The sequence below is a fragment of the Schistocerca serialis genome, chromosome 4, assembly GCF_023864345.2.
Source record: "Schistocerca serialis cubense isolate TAMUIC-IGC-003099 chromosome 4, iqSchSeri2.2, whole genome shotgun sequence".
Classification (NCBI taxonomy): Eukaryota; Metazoa; Arthropoda; class Insecta; order Orthoptera; family Acrididae; genus Schistocerca; species Schistocerca serialis.
The window spans coordinates 747,682,294-747,702,885 of NC_064641.1; the positions used below are offsets into that span (position 1 = coordinate 747,682,294).

Here is a 20,592-nt window from a genome sequence, read left to right on the forward strand (position 1 = left end):
TGACAGTGACTGACTATTACCATTTTGTCTGCTCTAATGTGAAGCTGTCGCTAGCACCCAAAGGACAAAACACAGAGACCCCAGCTAGTTACCTAAAATCCCATCTGATCTGGTTGTTATCCCTGCAAACTCATCCGGCTGCCTGCCTGCACCTTCTCACTTCAGACTAAGACTTCTAACCAACCCGCAATTTCTCTGACTGTAGCTCCTGCTCTTGAGTTTTGTTCAGCTTTCCCTTTCAATCCTGTTGGCCTCTGACATGATCTCTCACTACCTCACTGGCTCTGTGTACACGAGGCTCTTCAGAGGCTGGGTGACAGGGCTTGTCTATATGGTCACACACTGTGTCCTAAACCCTTCTCATGACATAGCGGCATTCCCACCTAAAGGCCCTCTTGTACCATGCTCTCTGTCTAACTACAAATGCTGGGCTCCTATTATTCTTAATTGCATTGCTTATCAAGGGCTCAATGTTCAGAAATACATAGGGCCTCTCAGTGCTTTCATAAGTCACGGTTTTTTTTATCACACACAGCTGCTCAGCAGCCTGGAATCTGGCTGGTCTGATTGCTGCACATTGCTTCCTTTGCAAGGCTGTAAGACTTATTTTCTTCCCAGTTTGTTACTAATTTTAATGTAAGACTTGGATTCTGCAGAGACTTTAATATGCCAATAAGACTTTGATCTGCCTTCAAGGTATCAAAAGGTTCCACCTCAGTATGGCTGCATATAGTAACAAGCTACTGTGGAAGCAACTTGTTTGCTACAACTCACAGCCGCCCACTCTTATACGGCTGTGCCAACGGCTTGCATTTGGTAGTCTTTTAGGTCATTAGTGTTGCAATTACAGATCCAAAAATTATAGAAATTATTTTTTTGTTTCCACAGTTTATGGCATAATTAACACAGAAACCTAGAGATAAGTGCAATTTGGACATAAGAAAAATACACTTCTTTGCAAGACCAGCATATAGTCACACATTCCTATGAAAATGTGAAAGAAATGACAGGTCATACGAATGAGCATGAGTCATGGAACATATTAGTTACTAATAACTATCAGCTTATAATTTGTACATATTTTGAACCTAGGAAGAAAAAATATTTATTCCTGTTAATTGAATTTGTGTTTTATAGTCCCTATATCAATTCCATAATTCAATACTAAGTTATGCATCATAAGTTACACTGCAAGACTATGCTTACCATATCCCAACAAAATTTAGTAACTATGAACTAATTATATTGGTAAGAGACTGGTAGCAAGAGAGAGACACAGCGTTCTGTGCTTATATACGCATTATGTATCAGTGTTTCATTAGCCGATTACTGATACTTCTGATTCTACTTACAGCTTCAGGTGTTATTTTATGAAGATCACTTCGAAGTGTTGTATTTATGTGATGAAGTGCGTATTTCTTGTGCAGCTCCCTGCAATTTTTTGGAACAAGTTCACTTGAAAAAGACTTTATCTGCTTAATTATACAAAATACTTGAATAACAACATTACTTCGAAACCTTATCTTTTACCTTTTTATATCCTCAAAGTTTAGTTTCCTACAATGTGAATTAATCTGTTTTGGGGGAGACTTCATACCACACACTAGACAAATGCTGACGCAAGGAAAAAACATTAGAACTAACTTTACAGGTTATATGTTTCTGGAACCAAACAGTGTTCTTTCCTTTTTTTATTAGACAACTGGATACCTGCAGCAACAGACTGGGCACAAAGAGCTCACTTTTAAGTTCTCACAATGTGTGCTCAGATCTTAATAACAAAAATAATTATATACTCAGAAATCTTAAATGATATTTCCAAGTCCACTGCACCATATGTAAGAAGACGCCACTGTGTCCACAAGTGTACTTTATACAGGAGTGATGCAGGTGACAACTGTCCCGCGTACATATAAAAATTCCACTGCTACGAAAAATGTACACCTTCCACATTGAATGCGTGTAAGAGCCTGGAAAATGGACACAATTTATAAGATGCAAAGAAATATGCAATGTTCCACAGTAAAATTATCAACATAAAGAGGCTCTGCAGACAGAACACTATATCAAGATGCTTACTTCATGAAGTCATCAATATCCATGGTTCGGGCTCTCTTTGTTTCAAAATCATTTTGCTTGAGGATATCATCAATCTTCACTTTTATGTCAAACTTGTCTGGAAGTGTCTGAAATGATTGCAAGTGATATTAGTTTTAAAATTTAGTTTTCACATAAATCTAAGAAGCCCTAAAGCCACAACATGCTTGTAAAATTAACAATGGTTTACTATTTTGTTTTGGAAGTCATATTTTTCTATTTACATGTGATGAGAGCAAAGAATTGCACACACTTGATGAGAGTAAGCAGCTGTGCACACAGGAGTAACAAATGGAAGATGAATAAACTGGAAATTAAAGGAAAATGAAACATTTCTCCAACTCCTATCCCCAGCTTTATTTTGACAAATCAAGGAAAAAAAGAGTTTTAAACTGGATGCAAATTACTTTGGCTTTTGCCATACAAGCTTCCTCACTGTGGAGGGCTGGTAACTTATTTCAGTGCTGAGTGCATAATAGCGACATGAAGTGATTCACTGCAGATGGATAAACCCTTTCCATGCAATACGAAAGACAAGTTCCACCCAGGGCAGCACTGTTCTACGAACTTTTGGAGTACCTCTGTGAAAAAGTTTCAAGTGCCAACTTGATATGCAGAACAGGTCTGTCATGCAGCTTTTAAAGGTAGCAACATTTTGTTCAGATGGGTAAACTGAAATACCACAGAGCAATGTTGGGTCTTGAACAGCTTAACACCAACCTAACGGCATTAAAGTTGGTGAAGGTTTATAAGGAATCAACTTCTTAATTTACAACAGTTAATGTCAGCACATTTCAGCATAGTTTCTATTCAAAATAATCCATATGAATGATGAGCTTCATGCAAGATGCAGGCACATATATGTTGAATGCTGGGTGATAGAAAGAAAAAGGCTAACTTATTTTGTGTGGCGATTTGTTACTGGGGATATGAGCCCACCAGTTCATTATATAATTGAAACAACAATCAAAGCAGTAGCTGGATATTTGGCACCAAAAAGGGTAAGTCCACCTTCTCTCACACAAAGGCTATGACCAGAAATTTATGGAAGTCAAAAATGACTGGCTTAAATCAATAACTAGTCAATACCACATGTGTCTTGTGTATCCACAGAGTGGAAAAGACACACAAGAAAATGCTGGACAGCAAAAGAAAAATATTTCCTTTCATCAGGACACTGAAAGGAGCTATGGCAACATTAAAATCGAGGTATCTGAGGTACAAATACTTGGAACATCAACTGTAATTTACAGATCTCTTTTCCTATACCATACACTTATTCCGACAGCTAAAAAAGCCTATAGCTAAAAAAGAAGAAAGATTTCGGTTAGATGTCCTATTGATAACGTGGTCATTAGAGCTAAGGCACAAGCTCGAATTCAGGAACATAATCATTCATGCTCTTTCAAAGGAACCATCCTGAAACTCGCATTAAGTGACTTATGGAAACCATAGAAAAGATGTGCAGATGGAGATCTAAATTACTATCATCACATATATAAATCCAGTGTCTTGCCACTGTCTTATCTCTCTTGTTAGCCAAAGAAATGTGGAGACAGAGAATGTTTCGGTCTAATAAAGACGTTATAGCATACCTTCCAGAATCACACTTCAGGAACACAATCTAATTACCACAAAAATGTTGGACATTTTTGGCCTAAAAGGGGCCTATGTCACAAAAATAAAGGCACATTTAACTAAAAAATAGTATTTCACTGCCACACACACAACTCTTCATTGTGATCTTGTACTATCCTTTAGCTGTCACCACCTTTATTTGCACTTGAAACAATATATAGCTATAATTCTCAACACCATGCATTCAAAATGAAGACTCCTATTTATATTCCACAGTCTTAATTATTTTTCCTCGAATTTAGCATGTTGTTAGTCTTAATTTGGTGGCTGCATATCAGAAGTAACAAGGATACTTACTATGTTGTGTAATGAACAGTGAATCTTGTAATTCTTTTCAAGTGCAGCAAGAACTGATGACTGTTTAAATGCTGAACCCAATGTTTTATTCTTTCTTGTGAAGGCAATTCTTGTAAGCCCATCCCACTCTGTAAAATTGATGGGAGGCGGAGGATTTCTAGGCTCTATTCGAACTACACTTGATTCCACCTTTGGAGGTGGCTTGAAATTGTTCTTCCCTACCTGCAAAACATATTATTTGGTACACTGTTTTCAAAAACGAGTGTGAACTAGATTCTGCAATGATAAAATGGTGAGATAATTTTGTCTTGAACACAAACCTTCAATAGCATATCCACTCTTGCTAAGAGCTGAGTGTTAATGGACAATCTACAGTACAGTTTATCACCAGGTTTTGCAACAAGCCTTTGAGCAAATTCTCGTTGGAACATAATTACTGCACAACGGAAGAATGGCCTGTGTAAAAGGAGCTTGAAAACTAGACGTGATGAGATCTGATACGGGATATTTGCCACACACAAGTCAAAGAATGGCAAGTCTGACTTTAGAACATCACCAATCAATATATGCAGTTTAGATTGCATTGGTGTACCTTGTACCCTTTTTTGCAGTTCAGCAACTAAACTGAAAGCAAGAATATCACATTACATATCCTTCTTTATCAAATGGCTAAAGTAAATTTTAATATGGCAATGCATATTCATTTAATTTATAGAATAATTACGAATTTCCTCTTACCGTGTATCTATTTCACAGGCTATAACTTTTTTAGCCCTTTCAAGAAGTTTGACAGTCATATTTCCAGTACCTGGACCAATTTCTAGCACTACATCAGTAGGCCTTAGAGCAGCTTTTTCAATCATACTTTGAATTATCAAAGGATTCTTCAAAATATGTTGACCAAATTCTTTGTTGAACAGAATTCCTGAAAGAAAGAAACCATCATTATTCATCCATATAACGTATTTTTCTTCTGTGTGGAAGAGGGTATAAGAAATATAACAAATGTGTTTGTTATTTGGCAAGAGAAAGGTATTAGGAGGGAAAGGTGGTGGTGGTGGAGATTCTGGGCAGATCATGTCCTAACAATAAACTAAAGTCTTAAGAAGTGACATTAATATTAAATTTACACTTCTGAAGAAGCATTAAATTTTATTGCAACATGAGTCATTCTTCAAATTATAGTACAGAATTAATCACTGTTTGGTTCTGAAACTCTAACAGCATCTGTGTTTGCAGATTAAATTACAGGAATTTGGATCCACCAATTATGCAAGCAACTGTTCAGTTTAACCCCCCCAACATGTTTAGCCGACTTATCATCAGTCAGTACTTTTATTAAGTTCTGCAAAATGCAAATTTATTTTACATGATTCTTAGAGTCAAAATTAGGTTTAAAAACATTTTACATCTGTTTTGATTATTAACTTATTTTCTAGAATTTAAGGTTGTATAAGACCTCATTTGCATTGTTGTACAGTGTGTTTGTATTCAGGGATACAACAAGAACGATCATTTGAGGGAGGGGGGGGGGGGGGGGGGAGGAGGGAGACACTTCATAAACACATACGCCTTCCAAGATAGAACACATTTCATGTCAACTGTTACTTATTTTCTGTACTTTTCAACACGTTGTCAGTCTTACACATGTACAACAGTTAGTAAGCATTACAGCATGTATTTTATGAAGTATCACTTGAAAAACATGTATTTTCAACACACTCATCTCTAAACATTATTGTCCGTGTCACATTACAGCAGTTGTATAGTTCACAGTAAATGTTCAGATATTCAACCATCAACTTCAATGCATTTATTCACTCTTCGGAAAACCTGTCATGTTGCTTGTTTGCATGCCTTTGCACATTCCCTAATGAGGGCAGCAGTGTCCATGATGTGACCAAGCACTTCAGATTGTGTATTCACCTTTCATTAACACAACTCAAACTTCACCCGACCCCATAAAAACAAATCTAAAGGCTTGAGGTTTGGTGATAACTGCGACCAGTTAATTGTACTACCATGAGCAATCTAGTGATTACAGTAAGACACATAGATGTGTGTTGCTACCCTAAAAACAAATGTACATTAAATATATTCTATACCAGAAACCATTCTGAATAGGGATATGTCCATATGAAGTTTTTTTTCAAATGAGTGTTTATGTCACATACCGGGATATTGGCCATTTCTCCTGGGACACTATGTATAGCTTGCCATAACATAAAGAAAGTCCTAAAAGAACCTAACAGTCTAGAAAAACAAGGTAATAATCATAACAGACATATACACATGTTCACAAAAAAACAGAACACCTTCAACGACTAGAGACAGGATGTCCACATTCACAAGACGTGTACTTTAGTATGTTCTGAGAAATCACTAGCATTTCAGTCACCTCAGGCACGTGTCCCGTAGCCTAGTAGGCATCGGATCCACCATAGGCCCTGATAACTTGTTCCACGCATGATGGCATCAACAAGTATAAGGCATAAATGGTGTCCTGCGGTATAACCACTCATGCTGCATTCATCTGGTTCCAAAGTTCACTTGTGGTTGTTGGCACTGGATTACAAAGCTACACCCGTTGTTTCAACATATTCCACATATTTTTGATTGGTAACAAGTCTGGTGACATAGTGGGCCAGGGCAAAAGACTGACATCATGACACCAGGAAGGTATTTATTCGGGCAGCAACATGTTGCTGTGCACTGTCTTGCTGAAAAATGACATCTGGGGTGTTGTGCTGAAAGGATATGACTACAGGTCGCAGGATGTCATTCACGTAGGTCACACTATTCACAGTGCCCTGAACATGCACCAACTGTGGTATGTGATTGTACCCAATAGCACCCCACATCATAAGGCCTTGAGTTGGCACTGCATGTCTTGTGCAAATCCTGTCACTGTGATGCCATTTCCCCTGTTGCGGCAACCCAAAATGTGGCCATCATTTTCAAACAAACAGAACCTGGAATCACCCAAAAACACTATCTGATGCCATTCCTGTCCCCAGTAACATTATTCCATATACCATTGCCATCTAGCATGCTTCCATGCTTCTGTAAATTCATCAAAGGTAGGCGGACAACTGGATGATGCAGATGTAATCCATGCCATAATAAACAGCAATGGACTGTTACCTCTGAGTGTATCATGTGTTGTACTATTCCACTGTTGTTCCAGAGCTGAAGAGGATGCAGGTCTGTCCTGCAATGCCATTTGGATGAGGTGTCGATTTTCTTGGAAAGGGGGGGGGGGGGGGGGAAGGAGTCTGGGTGGTACAATCTGACCCATCTCACAGTGTTCTACAGCCTTTCGTGAGCCACTCTGCAAATACCTGCTGCGCTGCTGAAACACTTCATTCCACACACGCAGCAATTTCCTGGGTGGCTGCATCACATTCTCTCATGTCAATAAGATGCCCTCTTTCAAAATCGCTGATTTGAAGGTACAGTCGCGCATACATCTGTGATGCATGTGACGCATCCTGCATGTTTGCTCAAGTCACACTGATCAATTACCTTTGGTTTATAGTGATGACACAGCCACAGCCACATTTTACTGGTAACTGGTGTTTCACCATGAAATTGATGTTGACCTGAACCCACACGCCGACATGGTTCAAATGCTAATCATTTCTCCAGAACATACTAACGCATATGTCCTGTTTATATGAACATTATATCTCTACTTGTTCACGTCCCCCCCCCCCCCCCCCCCCCCCCCGACATGAGTGTAAAATGCTTTTAAACCTAATTTCCCTTCGGCTAAAATATGCTTGAGAATTAAAATGAACAGTAGCTTGCATAATAGGCCAGACATGGTTTCTCATAATTTACTCTGCTAACACAGAGGCTGTTAGAGCTTCAGAATGAAACAATAATTAATTCTGTACCATAATCTGAAGAGACACACATCTTACAATAAAAATTTAATGCTCCTTCCGAGGTCCTTACATATGAAGTCCAAGTACATTTGGATAAAATTAATTGTCTTTGATGAATCACCACAGCATTAGCCTGAGGTGGTTTAGGGAAACCACCATTCCCAGAAGTCCAGTACCTTAAACACTAGGGCAGTTTACTTTAACAATAATACAATTCATATCATATAAAATGCACCAGTCTGTAGCTTTTGGCTACTAAATTTCACACTTTATGCCACTGATTTCTATTACCAAATTTTACAATTAGAGGTTAATACCTAAAGGGCATGTTATTATCTTCACAGCAAATACATTTATTTTTCTATGAACCTACTGCACAGACCATCACACAGAGCTTCATGTACTGTATTTTACAGGCTATAAGACGCTACGGACTGTAAGACACATCTTAAATTTTAAGCATTGTTTAAAAGAATAACATTTTTACCATTTGTATTACCATACTGCACAAAAAAAGGACTTAAGTTATAAAACCGAACTGATCTTTAAAATCCCTGAAATTCATCATTTGAACTTTCTTCTTTTTCTTACTCTCCATTGTCATAGTTGCCCTCTTCATCGATAATATGGTCTTCACTGGCATCGAGGGCATTGCTTATGCTGCACTCCTTTAAAGGTTTAACAATAATGTTTTCTCTCACTCTAGACCACGGCTGTTTTATCCACTCGCACACTTGTTTGATTGTAGGTAATTTTAAAGCTCCCTTCAGTATGAATTCATGTTGGGTTTCACCCATCATCCATTTGTTCCACTCCTCAGTCCGCCTGCTTAGCTGAGTGGTTTTGGCACTGTGCATTTGGAAACATCAGATTGAGTTTAGTACCATCAGCGTAGCATGAAAGGCTAACAGTGTAGTGCATTTATCATGTCCACTTGTTTTTATAGCTACAATTTTAGCGCTTTTCAAGGCAACAGTTCTGTTAGTTGACACATCAAATGCCAGTAGTTTCATCCACATTCCCTACCTGGCTTAGTTCCACACTGTTTTTGTTTTGATGTTAAATAATAAAGCAGTGGAAAGATAGTATTTTCTCTTCATACTCTTGCAGCATTTTCTGAGACATTTTGGTTTTGGTTTGCTTGCTAAGTCCATGATCCTTCATAAATCTGTAGCACCAGCCAACTATACCCTTAAAGTCTCTTAAGCCCCACTGTAGCACTAGCTTACGAGTGTGTATTTGAATCACTTTTTGTATTAATTCCAATGCCATTTCGACAGTGTCCTTGAATCCATTTCAATACGTCACTTTGCATTCAGTCCTCTACTTGCACATTTAGTCTTGCTCTTTTTTTTCCAATTCTTCTTTACTACTCCAGCAATCCCAAATGGTTTTTTTCTGTTGGAGGACGGCCAAAATGTCACACAGCTGTTCTGTTTCCATGTTCTTTGTTATTACTTTCAATTTACAGTCCACATCATTTTTTCATTACGAAACTAGCTACTAACAAAAATACTGTACTGTTACCGATGATACAAATGACTATCAATTCAAGTTCACTGGCACCGTAGACTGCAATTACACATCATAGGATAGGCAGTGTTCTGGGTCTATGATGGCTGGGTGGGATGGGATGGAGATAGTGTTAGCAAGCTTGTGAATCCCTGCAAATCATGTTCTTCACATTGGTGCACTGCTGCTGCCAGTTGAATCCAGTGACGCCAGATAGAGATAGGTTTCCTACGGCATTGAATATATGGCCATTTTTAAGACTGGTAGAAATTTTAAATCAAACAATGGACTTTTAACATTGATGCACTTGACTTCTGGAGGCAATTTCTCGAACAAAGAACTGCATCTCATAGTCTATAAAATATAGTACTAATCCGTCATCATCCAACTCATCCAGTATTGTGTGTCTGATTTCCACAGTGTTGAAGGTACATCAAATTTAACTTTGCTGTGGTGCATGAAAGGCCTTAGGTTAGAAGAAAAAGTTTGACGTACAGCTAACCAAGTGCACTGGCTTGACCTAACGAAACCAACTGCTGGAGCACTTACATAAAATGTTTTAAACATTCAGCATTACTGATAGATACACCTAAAAGTACACAACACCATCCTAGCTTTTGTAATAGTGGAGATGTGTCACAATATCAAGAAATAGCTATTATGGCACTAGAGGTAGCTACAGAAGGCAAAAGTTGTAGAGGAACAGAGAGACTGGAATGTATACCACAGTATCAATCACAGTGATGATTATATTATTTCGTTAAGTGAAGAAACTTGATGCCATCCACTTGGTATCACCTTCATTCTATTGAGGCTCTCTGGTACCATAACAATGACCTTCTACTTACTTCACATGTAAAATTAATAATAGCAATCTGTAACTGTATCCATCCTTTACATCAGCTTAAGTTCTGAAACTTTTTTTAACATTCCCTAGATGTGGCTTGGTGGCTCAGTGCCAGAGTACAAATTCAAAAGTCTTGAATTCGATCCTTGATCAATCCTAGAATTTTTATCTGTTGCTTGCAACTTCTTTCACTTGTGTTTGTTAATGGGAAAAATGCAGAGTTGCACTGTGCTTTGGCATCCATATTACACTTTATGCCCCCTGTAACTGACGAGATAAGTCGGCTCAAAGGTTGGAGAAATGCAGCTGCATACTAACTCCAACAGGACCATGCCCAGTAAAGCACTGTGGTGTTCAAAACAATCTTCAGATTGATGACTGCTTCACTTAAGTTATAAAAGGATAAGAAGAGGAACAACGTGAACAGAATGACAAACTATTGACTGGTACCAAGATTGGGATTCAGTGCACAGTCCACCAAATTAAAAGTGTGGTATTATTATGTGGCATGCCGGAAAACCCTATAGTGAAGTGATCGATGCCTGAACTGAGGCACATCGTGATACACAGTTTGTGAATTGAATGACTGTTTTGTGAATTATTGTCAACACTGCCATTCTTAATTTTACTAGCATATGAGTTTACAATTGTCATTATGGTAAAAAAGGGTTACTGCTGGATATCAAATCATCTTTATCTTAAGTAAAACTGATTCCTTAGAATAGTCTAGGAAATAGGGTTAGCATCAGTTCCTTTGGAAACAAAAATTGTTTAATCTCAGTTACCCAAACAATGTCTTACAAACATGATAGCATCAAAAATCATAATGTAATTAAGATAAAAATTGGAGTTTTTCTAAGTTGATTGCTTTAGACACACATTTTGCTAGACTTTGTTTTAAAAACGTCTATTTGTGGGCATTTAATTCACATTAAGCATGTTAATATTTTTTTACAACAAAACTGTATATGTGGACTCTTAGAGATGTAAAAATTAATTGTAGACCCATTGTCTCAATCATGTCAATAATGTCATGTGAAATAATCATTGTCATCCAATATATGAATAAACAGCGGGGTGGCTGAGCGCACACAGAGCAGAGTCAAGTTTCTTTTGAGCTAGTGTGATACTATATCACGAGAACAGAATAACTTTGTTTGCCAGAATTGATGTATTTGTGAAAAGTTGTAATACAGAACGAAATTTGGTCAAAACGCGGTATATGCTTTTTTATAAGTGTACTTGTCAGACTCCAACTGTATGGCTGCAGTGAAACAAGTTGTATCAGTATTTGTAAAAAGCTTCATGAACTACAATAAAATACAAAATCAGTTTACGACGGTGGTTTGAAAAATTCTCGGAATCACCACGAGGGGTCAGGGCCAGTGCAACGAGTTGTTCATGTGATACTCAATGACTGTTGCCTGAAAACAAATGCCACGTCAGTACTCTTGGTAGACAGCTGTGGCGGTGACATGGCTCCGTTGTTGTTCCCGCATAGTGATTTGCGAAGATCGAAAAAAATCGAGATTTGAGCTGTGATGAAGTACTTCTTAAAGAAAGATATGAAAGCAAAGGACATTCATGCCAATTTCCAGAATACACTGGTGGACTCTGCTCCTTCATATTCAACTGTTGCCAAGTGGACAAACGAATTTAAATTTGGTCAGGAGAGCTTAGATGATGATCTGCGTAGTGGTCAGCCAAGATGTGTCATTAATCCAGAAATCATTGCAAAAGTGCACAAAATGGTCATGGAGGATCGCTGATTGAAAGTGCGTGAAATTGTTCATGCTTGCCAGATGTCATCCGAAAGGGTATATCACATTTTAACTGAAGAATTGGAAATGAAAAAATTATCTGCAAGATGGGTTCGGCAACTGTTGACGCTGGGTCAAAAACACATGTGCTGTCGTTATGGCAAAATTACATGAACTAAGGTATTAATTGTTGCCACAACCACCTTATTCACCTGATATTGCTCCATCAGACTTCCATCTCTTCCCAAAACTGAAAATTTTTCTTGGTGGATGAAGATTCAATTCAAGCGAAGAACTGATAGCTGAAGTTGACAACTATTTTGCAGGCCTGATGGAAACTCATTTTTGAGATTTGGGACATCATTGAACCAAGTGCATTAATCTACAAGGAGATTACAATGAAAAATAAAAAAAAGTTTCGGTGATGTACTACTTTTTTTCTGTTCCTTTTCGAGAACTTTTCAATCCACCCTCGTATATTGGAAGTTTAACACAACTTTTTGTAATGGATTGTTACAGTGTCTACATCCAAATCAAATACATCAATCATCAATTACATTCAGAAAAATCACATAATATTAAATAGTGATAATAAATTGTCACAAAACACTAAACAAATAGACGAGAGGAGCACAGGATAGAAAAATATTAAGGTAATGACTGAACGTCTCAATTGCAGGGGATGTAACTTGAAAGGGAAATTGCAGAATGCCAGAGTTTTTTTTTTGTTTTTTTTTGTTTTTTTTGTTTTTTTTTAAAGGGTCAATAATTTCCACCTGATAAAGATGTGGCTTTAAACAGAAAGAAATGTGCTGGGTAAATGACAGAAAACATGTGGTGTGACACCAACGGGAAGCAAGAAAAACTAGAAAGCACTGAAACCATTTGAGAAGAAAATTAGCTATTTTAAATAAAGTTGCTGCGGGGATCTCTGCCAGCATTCACATGAAATGATTCAGGGAATCCATGAAAAGCTAAAACAGGATTAAAGAAGTGAATGTCACCCCTACTGTACACTGCACAAACTTAGCACAGTGGAATTATGCAGTTCTCTGAACTACTTTTGTGGCTAGGTACAAATCTATGGTCTACCAAAAGTTCAAATCCACAAGTTTGCTTTGACTGTGATGGAACTGTGTTTGTAGATGGTGTGGTGACACCCGCTTGTGTTTGATGTTTATGTTTCACAGATGTTTGTTAGATATGTTAGTGAGACATTAAACATTGTGTGTGTCAGGTTGTTAATGGAAGAGTCAGTGTTGGTTTGATAGTGAGTTACTACGATTTTAGCTATTGTGGCTGATAGATTTGTGTTTCTGTTTGGAATGTGTACCACATATTTATTATTGTGAGGGACTCAATATTATTTTTCTCTTAGCTATGGATACGACGCAGAAATTTATAAGTAGGCCATTGCTTGCCGCAATGGGTGACATTGTGTTGTCTGCCATCAAGTTCCTACAGTTATTCAGACCAACTGCAGATGATTTTGTGTGTGTGTGTGTGTGTGTGTGCGGGTGGGGGGGGTGGGGGGGGGGACGACCTAGATTTATGGGACGGTGGTTATGGCTGATAACTGTTTTTGTGGCTTTATTTGCTTTGTATTGTAATATGTATGGTATGCATGTTTATGTAAATAGTTGTTTGTGTTTATTGAAACTGGAGATGATGCTAATTTTCACAAATTTCAGGATTTGTTTTTTTAGTGTCCCACAAGTGTGTTGGATTGTGATTATTAGGTATTGTGGATATTGGTTTATCATTGTTGGTTAAGTTACGTTTTTGGTATTAGTTACAAGACTGAGTTTTGGTTTGTTTTACTGTGGACTTTGTTTTAGACAGATAGGGTAATAGAAGGTTTCAATAACAGATTTGATGATTTGTGTGCATTTCGTTTTTGGAACTGCAGGCTTCGTGTGAACTATACAGGTCAAATGAAATTTGTGATACTAGGTTTTCAAATTGTTTGAGGGTTCCTGGTATTGAGGTCTTTGTTGGAGCTATGTAGGAGTGAAATTTGAGGTGGTGGGTTTTCAAGTTGTGTGGGTTAATAGTGCTTTGGTCTTTGTTTGAACTGTATAGGCCAAGCAGAATTTATGATACAAATGTTTTGAAGTTGTGTTAATGTTCAGAATTTTGTGTGCTTAAATTGTGGGTTAATACCTGTTTTGGAATGGTGATGTTAGTCTTACTGTCATATATTTAATTTGTCTCCACCAAAAATGTCCTACTTCCCACAGCTGTCCTGTTAGTTTCACTCTATTGCTGGAATTAAACACTTCATGTGTTATTTCTGTTTGTTCACGGGTGTAATGAGTGACATCATGCTCACATCTGAAATACAATCAGAAGTGTGTGCCATATTCGTGACCTCAAGGGACAAATCCATGGGTGGAATCTCAACTTTCAATTTTGCTTAAAATGTATGCGTGTGTAATTAAAATCAACACTTCTGTAACAATTATATGCTGTGTTCTGCTTAACAACTGAATCGAGATTAAGGAACTTGCAATCAAAGCCTCATTTTTCTTCTGGTAAAATTTTGGTTCTGAAGTAGATAACAAACAATACAGTTTAACTGAAATTAACCCAGCCCATTTCTGTAACATAGATGCAGAGGTGACAACTACCAAATATGTAATCTACATTTAAATTATGCATGTCAGTGTAATGAAAAACATTCCAAAACAGTATCAATTATGCTCATCCCTCCATCATCCATGCTACTACATTCTTGGATGATGAATAGGGAAATTATATTTAGTATGCCCCACATAAGGCCACACTTACTTAATTTTAACATAAATTATAAAGAAGCAGATAAATGGGGCATTTGTAGGAGGAGTGACGAGATGATTTAGTCATTATACTATTGTGTGCCACCTCCCATGAACCATGGACCTTGCCGTTGGTGGGGAGGCTTGCGTGCCTCAGCGATACTACAGATAGCCGTACCATAGGTGCAACCACAATGGAGGGGTATCTGTTGAGAGGCCAGACAAACGTGTGGTTCCTGAAGAGGGGCAGGAGCATTTTCAGTAGTTGTAGTGGCAACAGTCTGGATGATTGACTCATCTGGCCCTGTAACACTAATCAAAACAGCCTTGCTGTGCTGGTACTGCAAACGACTGAAAGCAAGGGGAAACCACAGCCGTAATTTTTCCCGAAGGCATGCAGCTTTACTGTATGGTTAAATGATGATGGTGTCCTCTTGTGTAAAATACTCCGGAGGACGTTGTTCTCAAGAGAAAGAAAACTGCTGTTCTATGGATTGGAACATGGAATGTCAGACCCCTTAATTGGGCAGGTAGGTTAGAAAATTTAAAAAGGGAAATGGATAGGTTAAAGTTAGAGAATGTGGGAATTAGTGAAGTTCGGTGGCAGGAGGAATAAGACTTCTGGTCAGGTGAATACAGGGTTATAAATAGAAAATCAAACACAGGTAATGCAGGGGTATGTTTAATAATGAATAAAAAAAAATTGGAATGCTGGTAAGCTATTACAAACAGCACAGTGATCGAATTATTGTCGCCAAGATAGATACGAAGCCCATGCCTACCACTGTAGTACAAGTTTATATGCCAACTAACTATGCAGATGATGAAGAGATAGATGAAATGTACGATGAGATAAAAGAAATTATTCAGATACTGAAGGGAGATGAAAATTTAATAGTCACGGGTACTGGAATTCGATAGTAGGAAAAGGAAGAGAAGGGAACGTAGTAGGTGAATATCGAATGGGGATAAGGAATGAAAGAGGAAGCTGCCTGGTAGAATTCTGCACAGAGCATAACTTAATCATAGCTAACACTTGGTTCAAGAATCATTAATGAAGGTTGTATACATGGAAGAAGCCTAGAGATACTGGAAGGTATCAGGTAGATTATATAATGTTACGACAGTGATTTAGGAACCGAGTTTTAAATTGTAAGACATTTCCAGGGGCAGATGTGGACTCTCACCACAATATATTGGTTATGAACTGTAGATTAAAACTGAAGGAACTACAAAAAGGTGGAAATTTAAAGAGATGGCACCTAGATAAACTGATACAACCAGAGGTTGTAGAGAGTTTCAGGAAGAGCATTAGGTAACAATTGACAAGAATGGGGGAAAGAAATACAGTAGAAGAAGAATGGGCAGCTTTGAGAGATGAAATGGTGAAGGCACCAGAGAATCAAGTAGGTAAAAAGACGAGGGGTAATAGAAATCCTTGGGTAACAGAAGAGATATCGAATTTAATTGATGAAAGGAGAAAATACAAAAATGCAGTAAATAGAGCAGGCAAAAAGGAATATAAACATCTCAAAAACGAGATTAACAGGAAGTGCCAAATGGCTAAAGCGGGGATAGCTAGAGGACAAATGTAAGGATGTAGAGGCTTATCTCACTAGGGGTAAGATAGATACTGCCTACAGAAAAAGTAAAGAGACCTTTGGCGAAAGGAGAACAACTTGTATGAATATCAAGAGCTCAGATGGAAACCCAGTTCTAAGCAACGAAGGGAAAGCAGAAAGGTGGAAGGAATATACGGCATGTCTATACCAGGGCAATATTCTTGAGGACAATATTATGGAAATGGAAGAGGATGTAGATGAAGATGAAATGGGAGATACAATACTGAGCGAAGAGCTTGACAGAGCGCTGAAAGACCTAAGTCAAAACAAGGCCCCGGGAGTAGTCAACATTCCATTAGAACTACTGATAGCCTTGTGAGACCCAGTCCTGACAAAACTCTACCATCTAGTGAGCAAGATGTATGAGACAGGCGAAATACCCTCAGACTTCAAGAATAATATAATAATTCCAATCCCAAAGAAAGCAGGTGTTGACAATCTATGAGAAAATTACCAAACTATCAGTTTAATAAGCCACGGCTGCAAAATACTAACACGACTCTTTTACAGACGAATGGAAAAACTGGTAGAAACTCGCCTTGGGGAAGATCAGTTACGATTCTGTAGAAATGTTGGAACACGTGAGGCAATACTGACCCTACGACTTATCTCAGAAAATAAATCAAGGAAAGGCAAACCTACATTTCTAGCATTTGTAGACTTACAGAAAGCTTTTGACAATGTTGACTGGAATACTCTCTTTCAAATTCTGAAGGTGGCAGGGATAAAACACAGGAAGCAAAAGGCTATTTACAATTTGTACAGAAACCTGATGGCAGTTATAAGAGTTGAGGGGCATGATAGGGAAGCAGTGGTTGGGAAGGGGGTGAGACAGGGTTGTAGCCTATCCCCGATGTTATTCAACCTGTATATTGAGCAAGCAGTAAAAGAAACAAAAGAAAAATTCGGAGTAGGAATTAAAATCCATGGAGAAGAAATAAAAACTTTGAGGCTTGCCGATGACATTGTAATTCTGTCAGAAACAGCAAAGGACCTGGAAGAGCAGCTGAAGGGAACAGACAGTGCGTTGCAAGGAGGATATAAGATGAACATCAACAAAAGCAAAACAAGGATAACGGAATGTAATCTAATTAAATCAGGTGATGCTGGGGGAATTAGATTAGGAAATGAGATGCTTAAAGTAGTAAATGAGTTTTGCTATTTGAGGAGCAAAATAACTGATGATAGCTGGAGTAGAGAGGATATAAAATGTAGACTGGTAATGGCAAGGAAAGCGTTTCTGAAGAAGAGAAATTTGTTGACACCAAGTATAGAATTAAGTGTCAGGAATTTTTCTGAAAGTATTTGTATGGAGTGTAGCCGTGTATGGCAGTGAAACAAGGACAATAAATAGTTTATGCGAGAAGAGAACAGCAGCTTTCGCAATGTGGTGCTACAGAAGAATTCTAATGACGCATCAAGGGATCACCAACTTAATATTGGAGGGCAGCGTGGAGGGTAAAAATCGTAGAGGGAGACCAAGAGATGACTACACTAAACAGATTCAGAAGGATGTAGCTTGCAGTAGGTACTGGGAGATGAAGAAGCTTGCACAGGATACAATAGCATGGAGAGCTGCATCAAAGCAGCCTCTGGACTGAAGACTACCACCACCACCACCACCACCACCACCAACTCCAACTTCTCATAAAAATATGACGTAAACTCAGGTAAAATGAGGTGTACACTTATTTGTACACCAGAGGCATCACAGACTGGGGACTCCTCTAATTGGGGTATGAAGCAATGAGTTAATGGGTTGTGTTCAATTTGGAGATGGGTCAGCATGACTTCATCCCAGTGCAGTGATGGGTATGAGGTATGCCACAGGTGGATAATATGTATGTAGGAGGGAGAATATTTTTTTCACATCATCTTGTAATGTCTTGTATCAGAATTGCAAGAGTAATTCTGTCTGTAGTTTATGTATGTGTTTTTTTTGTTGTGTATCACACTGAATGTGCTGCATATTTATGTGCTGTCCTTGTCTCAACTGAACTCATGACAATTCACGGAAATACGGAAGCGTCCGATCCCACCCGTCTGCTTTGACCCATGACGTCACAAATATAGCGGAAACAAAAACAAACACACACACTTACCACAAGTGTAATGACACTAACGGGACAAGTGCGGGAAATGGGGTGTTTTGGGTGGGGGGAGAACTAAATATAAACAAATTTAGACGCCTTATGTAGCTACAACGTGTAAGTGAAGACAGCCATGCATGAATACCCACCCACCTCCCCAGGGGTCGTAACCCCTGCAACCCATAGAAGATAAAGATGCTTCAGTAGCTGATTAGTGTTTTTTGTCTTTTTAAAAAAAAAAAATCTCACGGGATAGAACGAACAGATCAGAAAAGTAAATAAAATAAGATAAAACAGAACTGGAGACAGCCACACTCAAACCAAACTCCGCACCGTCATGACGTCACACACAACACCCTTACGTCACGGGTCAAAGCCGACGCGTAGGATCGGACGCTTCTGTCGACCCCAATCCACTTAGCTCTTATCTGAATCTTCTCAATTTTTCATGCTACTAAAGACCATAAGCATTCGAGATTGATAAACACCATCTCAGAAGAGAACTCTGTAAGTGAGCACTGACATGAACCAGACAATTAAACAGTGAAGGTCAAAAAACTGCAGAAATGCAGATGCTAATATGCTGAAAAATGTAAGTCATAATCATGTTTTAAAAATGCTGTGTGTCCGATACTGGATAACAATATACCAGTAGAAGTTACATATTGGACAACTCCTTGCACATATTATGGTTTACACATGACAGACATGCGTAATATGCATCAAACTGCTCATATTGGATAGGCTACCTGACCCAAAAACAAAAACGAATATTCGTATACATTTATGAATGTGTTTTCTTTGGTTGCTTAAATTAGTTTGCAAGAATGGCAATAATAATACATGATGATAATTACTGTAACTTCAACGACGGTAGTCCTCATAAGGACTGCTTCAAGTCTACAGTCTTTTACCAGCAGGCAATACCCTAACAGCATACTTTACTATTCAGTGATGAATGAGGCAAAAAGTCTAACGGATACTACTTTTTTATCATATGATTATGTGTTAATCTGATACGCACAGCTTCCAAACCAAGCCTGGGAATAATGAACAATGCGTCACTGCACAGATTGACTGACGGCATCATTAACATGGCAACGCTATAAATCTTAATACAATATCAACAGTTGATGCCATGGAATATTAAAGACGTGTCGAAGCCTTGTAATGCCTCTCTCGCAGATACTGGACAACTCAAAAACATGTCACGTTATAGACAAGAACACTAGCGAAATAGTTTGACCGAAAATACACAAATACAGAAACACAATCTCAGATAAAGACACGCAAAAGTAGAGATCGTCAGGTATGTGTACAACATGCACATTACACTACTCACAAAACTGACAGCTGTTCTAACTCAGTACTTAAAACCTCGATCCCTCTTCCAACTTATGGAATGCCTTACCCTGTTTGGCAACCAGCTGATGCTGCCTTGTCTTCTTCTCTGCCTTTATCTTCGGCATTGTGCTTGGTTTTAAGCTAACTTCGTTGCATAAAATTTATCCTACGCAATCACGGCCAGTCACCTCACCACGTGAAACATTATAGACAACATAAACAAATGCACACCCCTGTAAACAGTGTTTGTCACCAAAGATTTTATCAACAGAATACTTCAAAGACATAAGTCCCAATCAAAGATATACTATTTACTCCTCTTTGGAACGAATACATCGAAGAATATGCTCGTCCACAGCCGCCTCTAATGCAGGCGGCTGTAGATCGTTACTGATATCATAGAAACAAAATTGGATTCCTCTCATTTGGAACTGCAGGAACGAACAGTACAGAACACAGCAGTAAATCAGAGAAGCTGCGTTATTTAATATTTTTCTATTTAGGCTTCAAGCATACACACTTTTTAGTCAACATAAGTTAAAAGGATAAGCAATTATAACAAAGTAACATTTGGCGTTCACATACATATATCTTAAGCCCGGTCCACACGCAACGATCTGTCTGCGCAGACATCGGCGCAGATGTCTGTACATGCAAAAGATCGCTGCAAATGTGGTGTGTTCACACGACACAAACCCCAATCTACTACTCGCCCGCC

The 20,592-nt window shown here is 38.4% G+C and overlaps 1 protein-coding gene across 1 annotated transcript; it reads right to left on the minus strand.

Moving 5' to 3' along the window:
- Positions 1-1,644: 1,644 nt before the first annotated feature.
- On the minus strand, positions 1,645-20,131 carry LOC126473280 (probable dimethyladenosine transferase). Its single transcript, XM_050100235.1, has 6 exons — positions 19,942-20,131; positions 4,771-4,957; positions 4,353-4,656; positions 4,033-4,254; positions 2,080-2,186; positions 1,645-1,970 (listed from the first exon to the last, which is right to left on the minus strand). The coding sequence occupies exons 1-6, from the start codon at positions 19,997-19,999 to the stop codon at positions 1,928-1,930; spliced, it is 921 nt and encodes a 306-aa protein (XP_049956192.1). The 5' UTR covers positions 20,000-20,131; the 3' UTR covers positions 1,645-1,927.
- Positions 20,132-20,592: the final 461 nt, after the last annotated feature.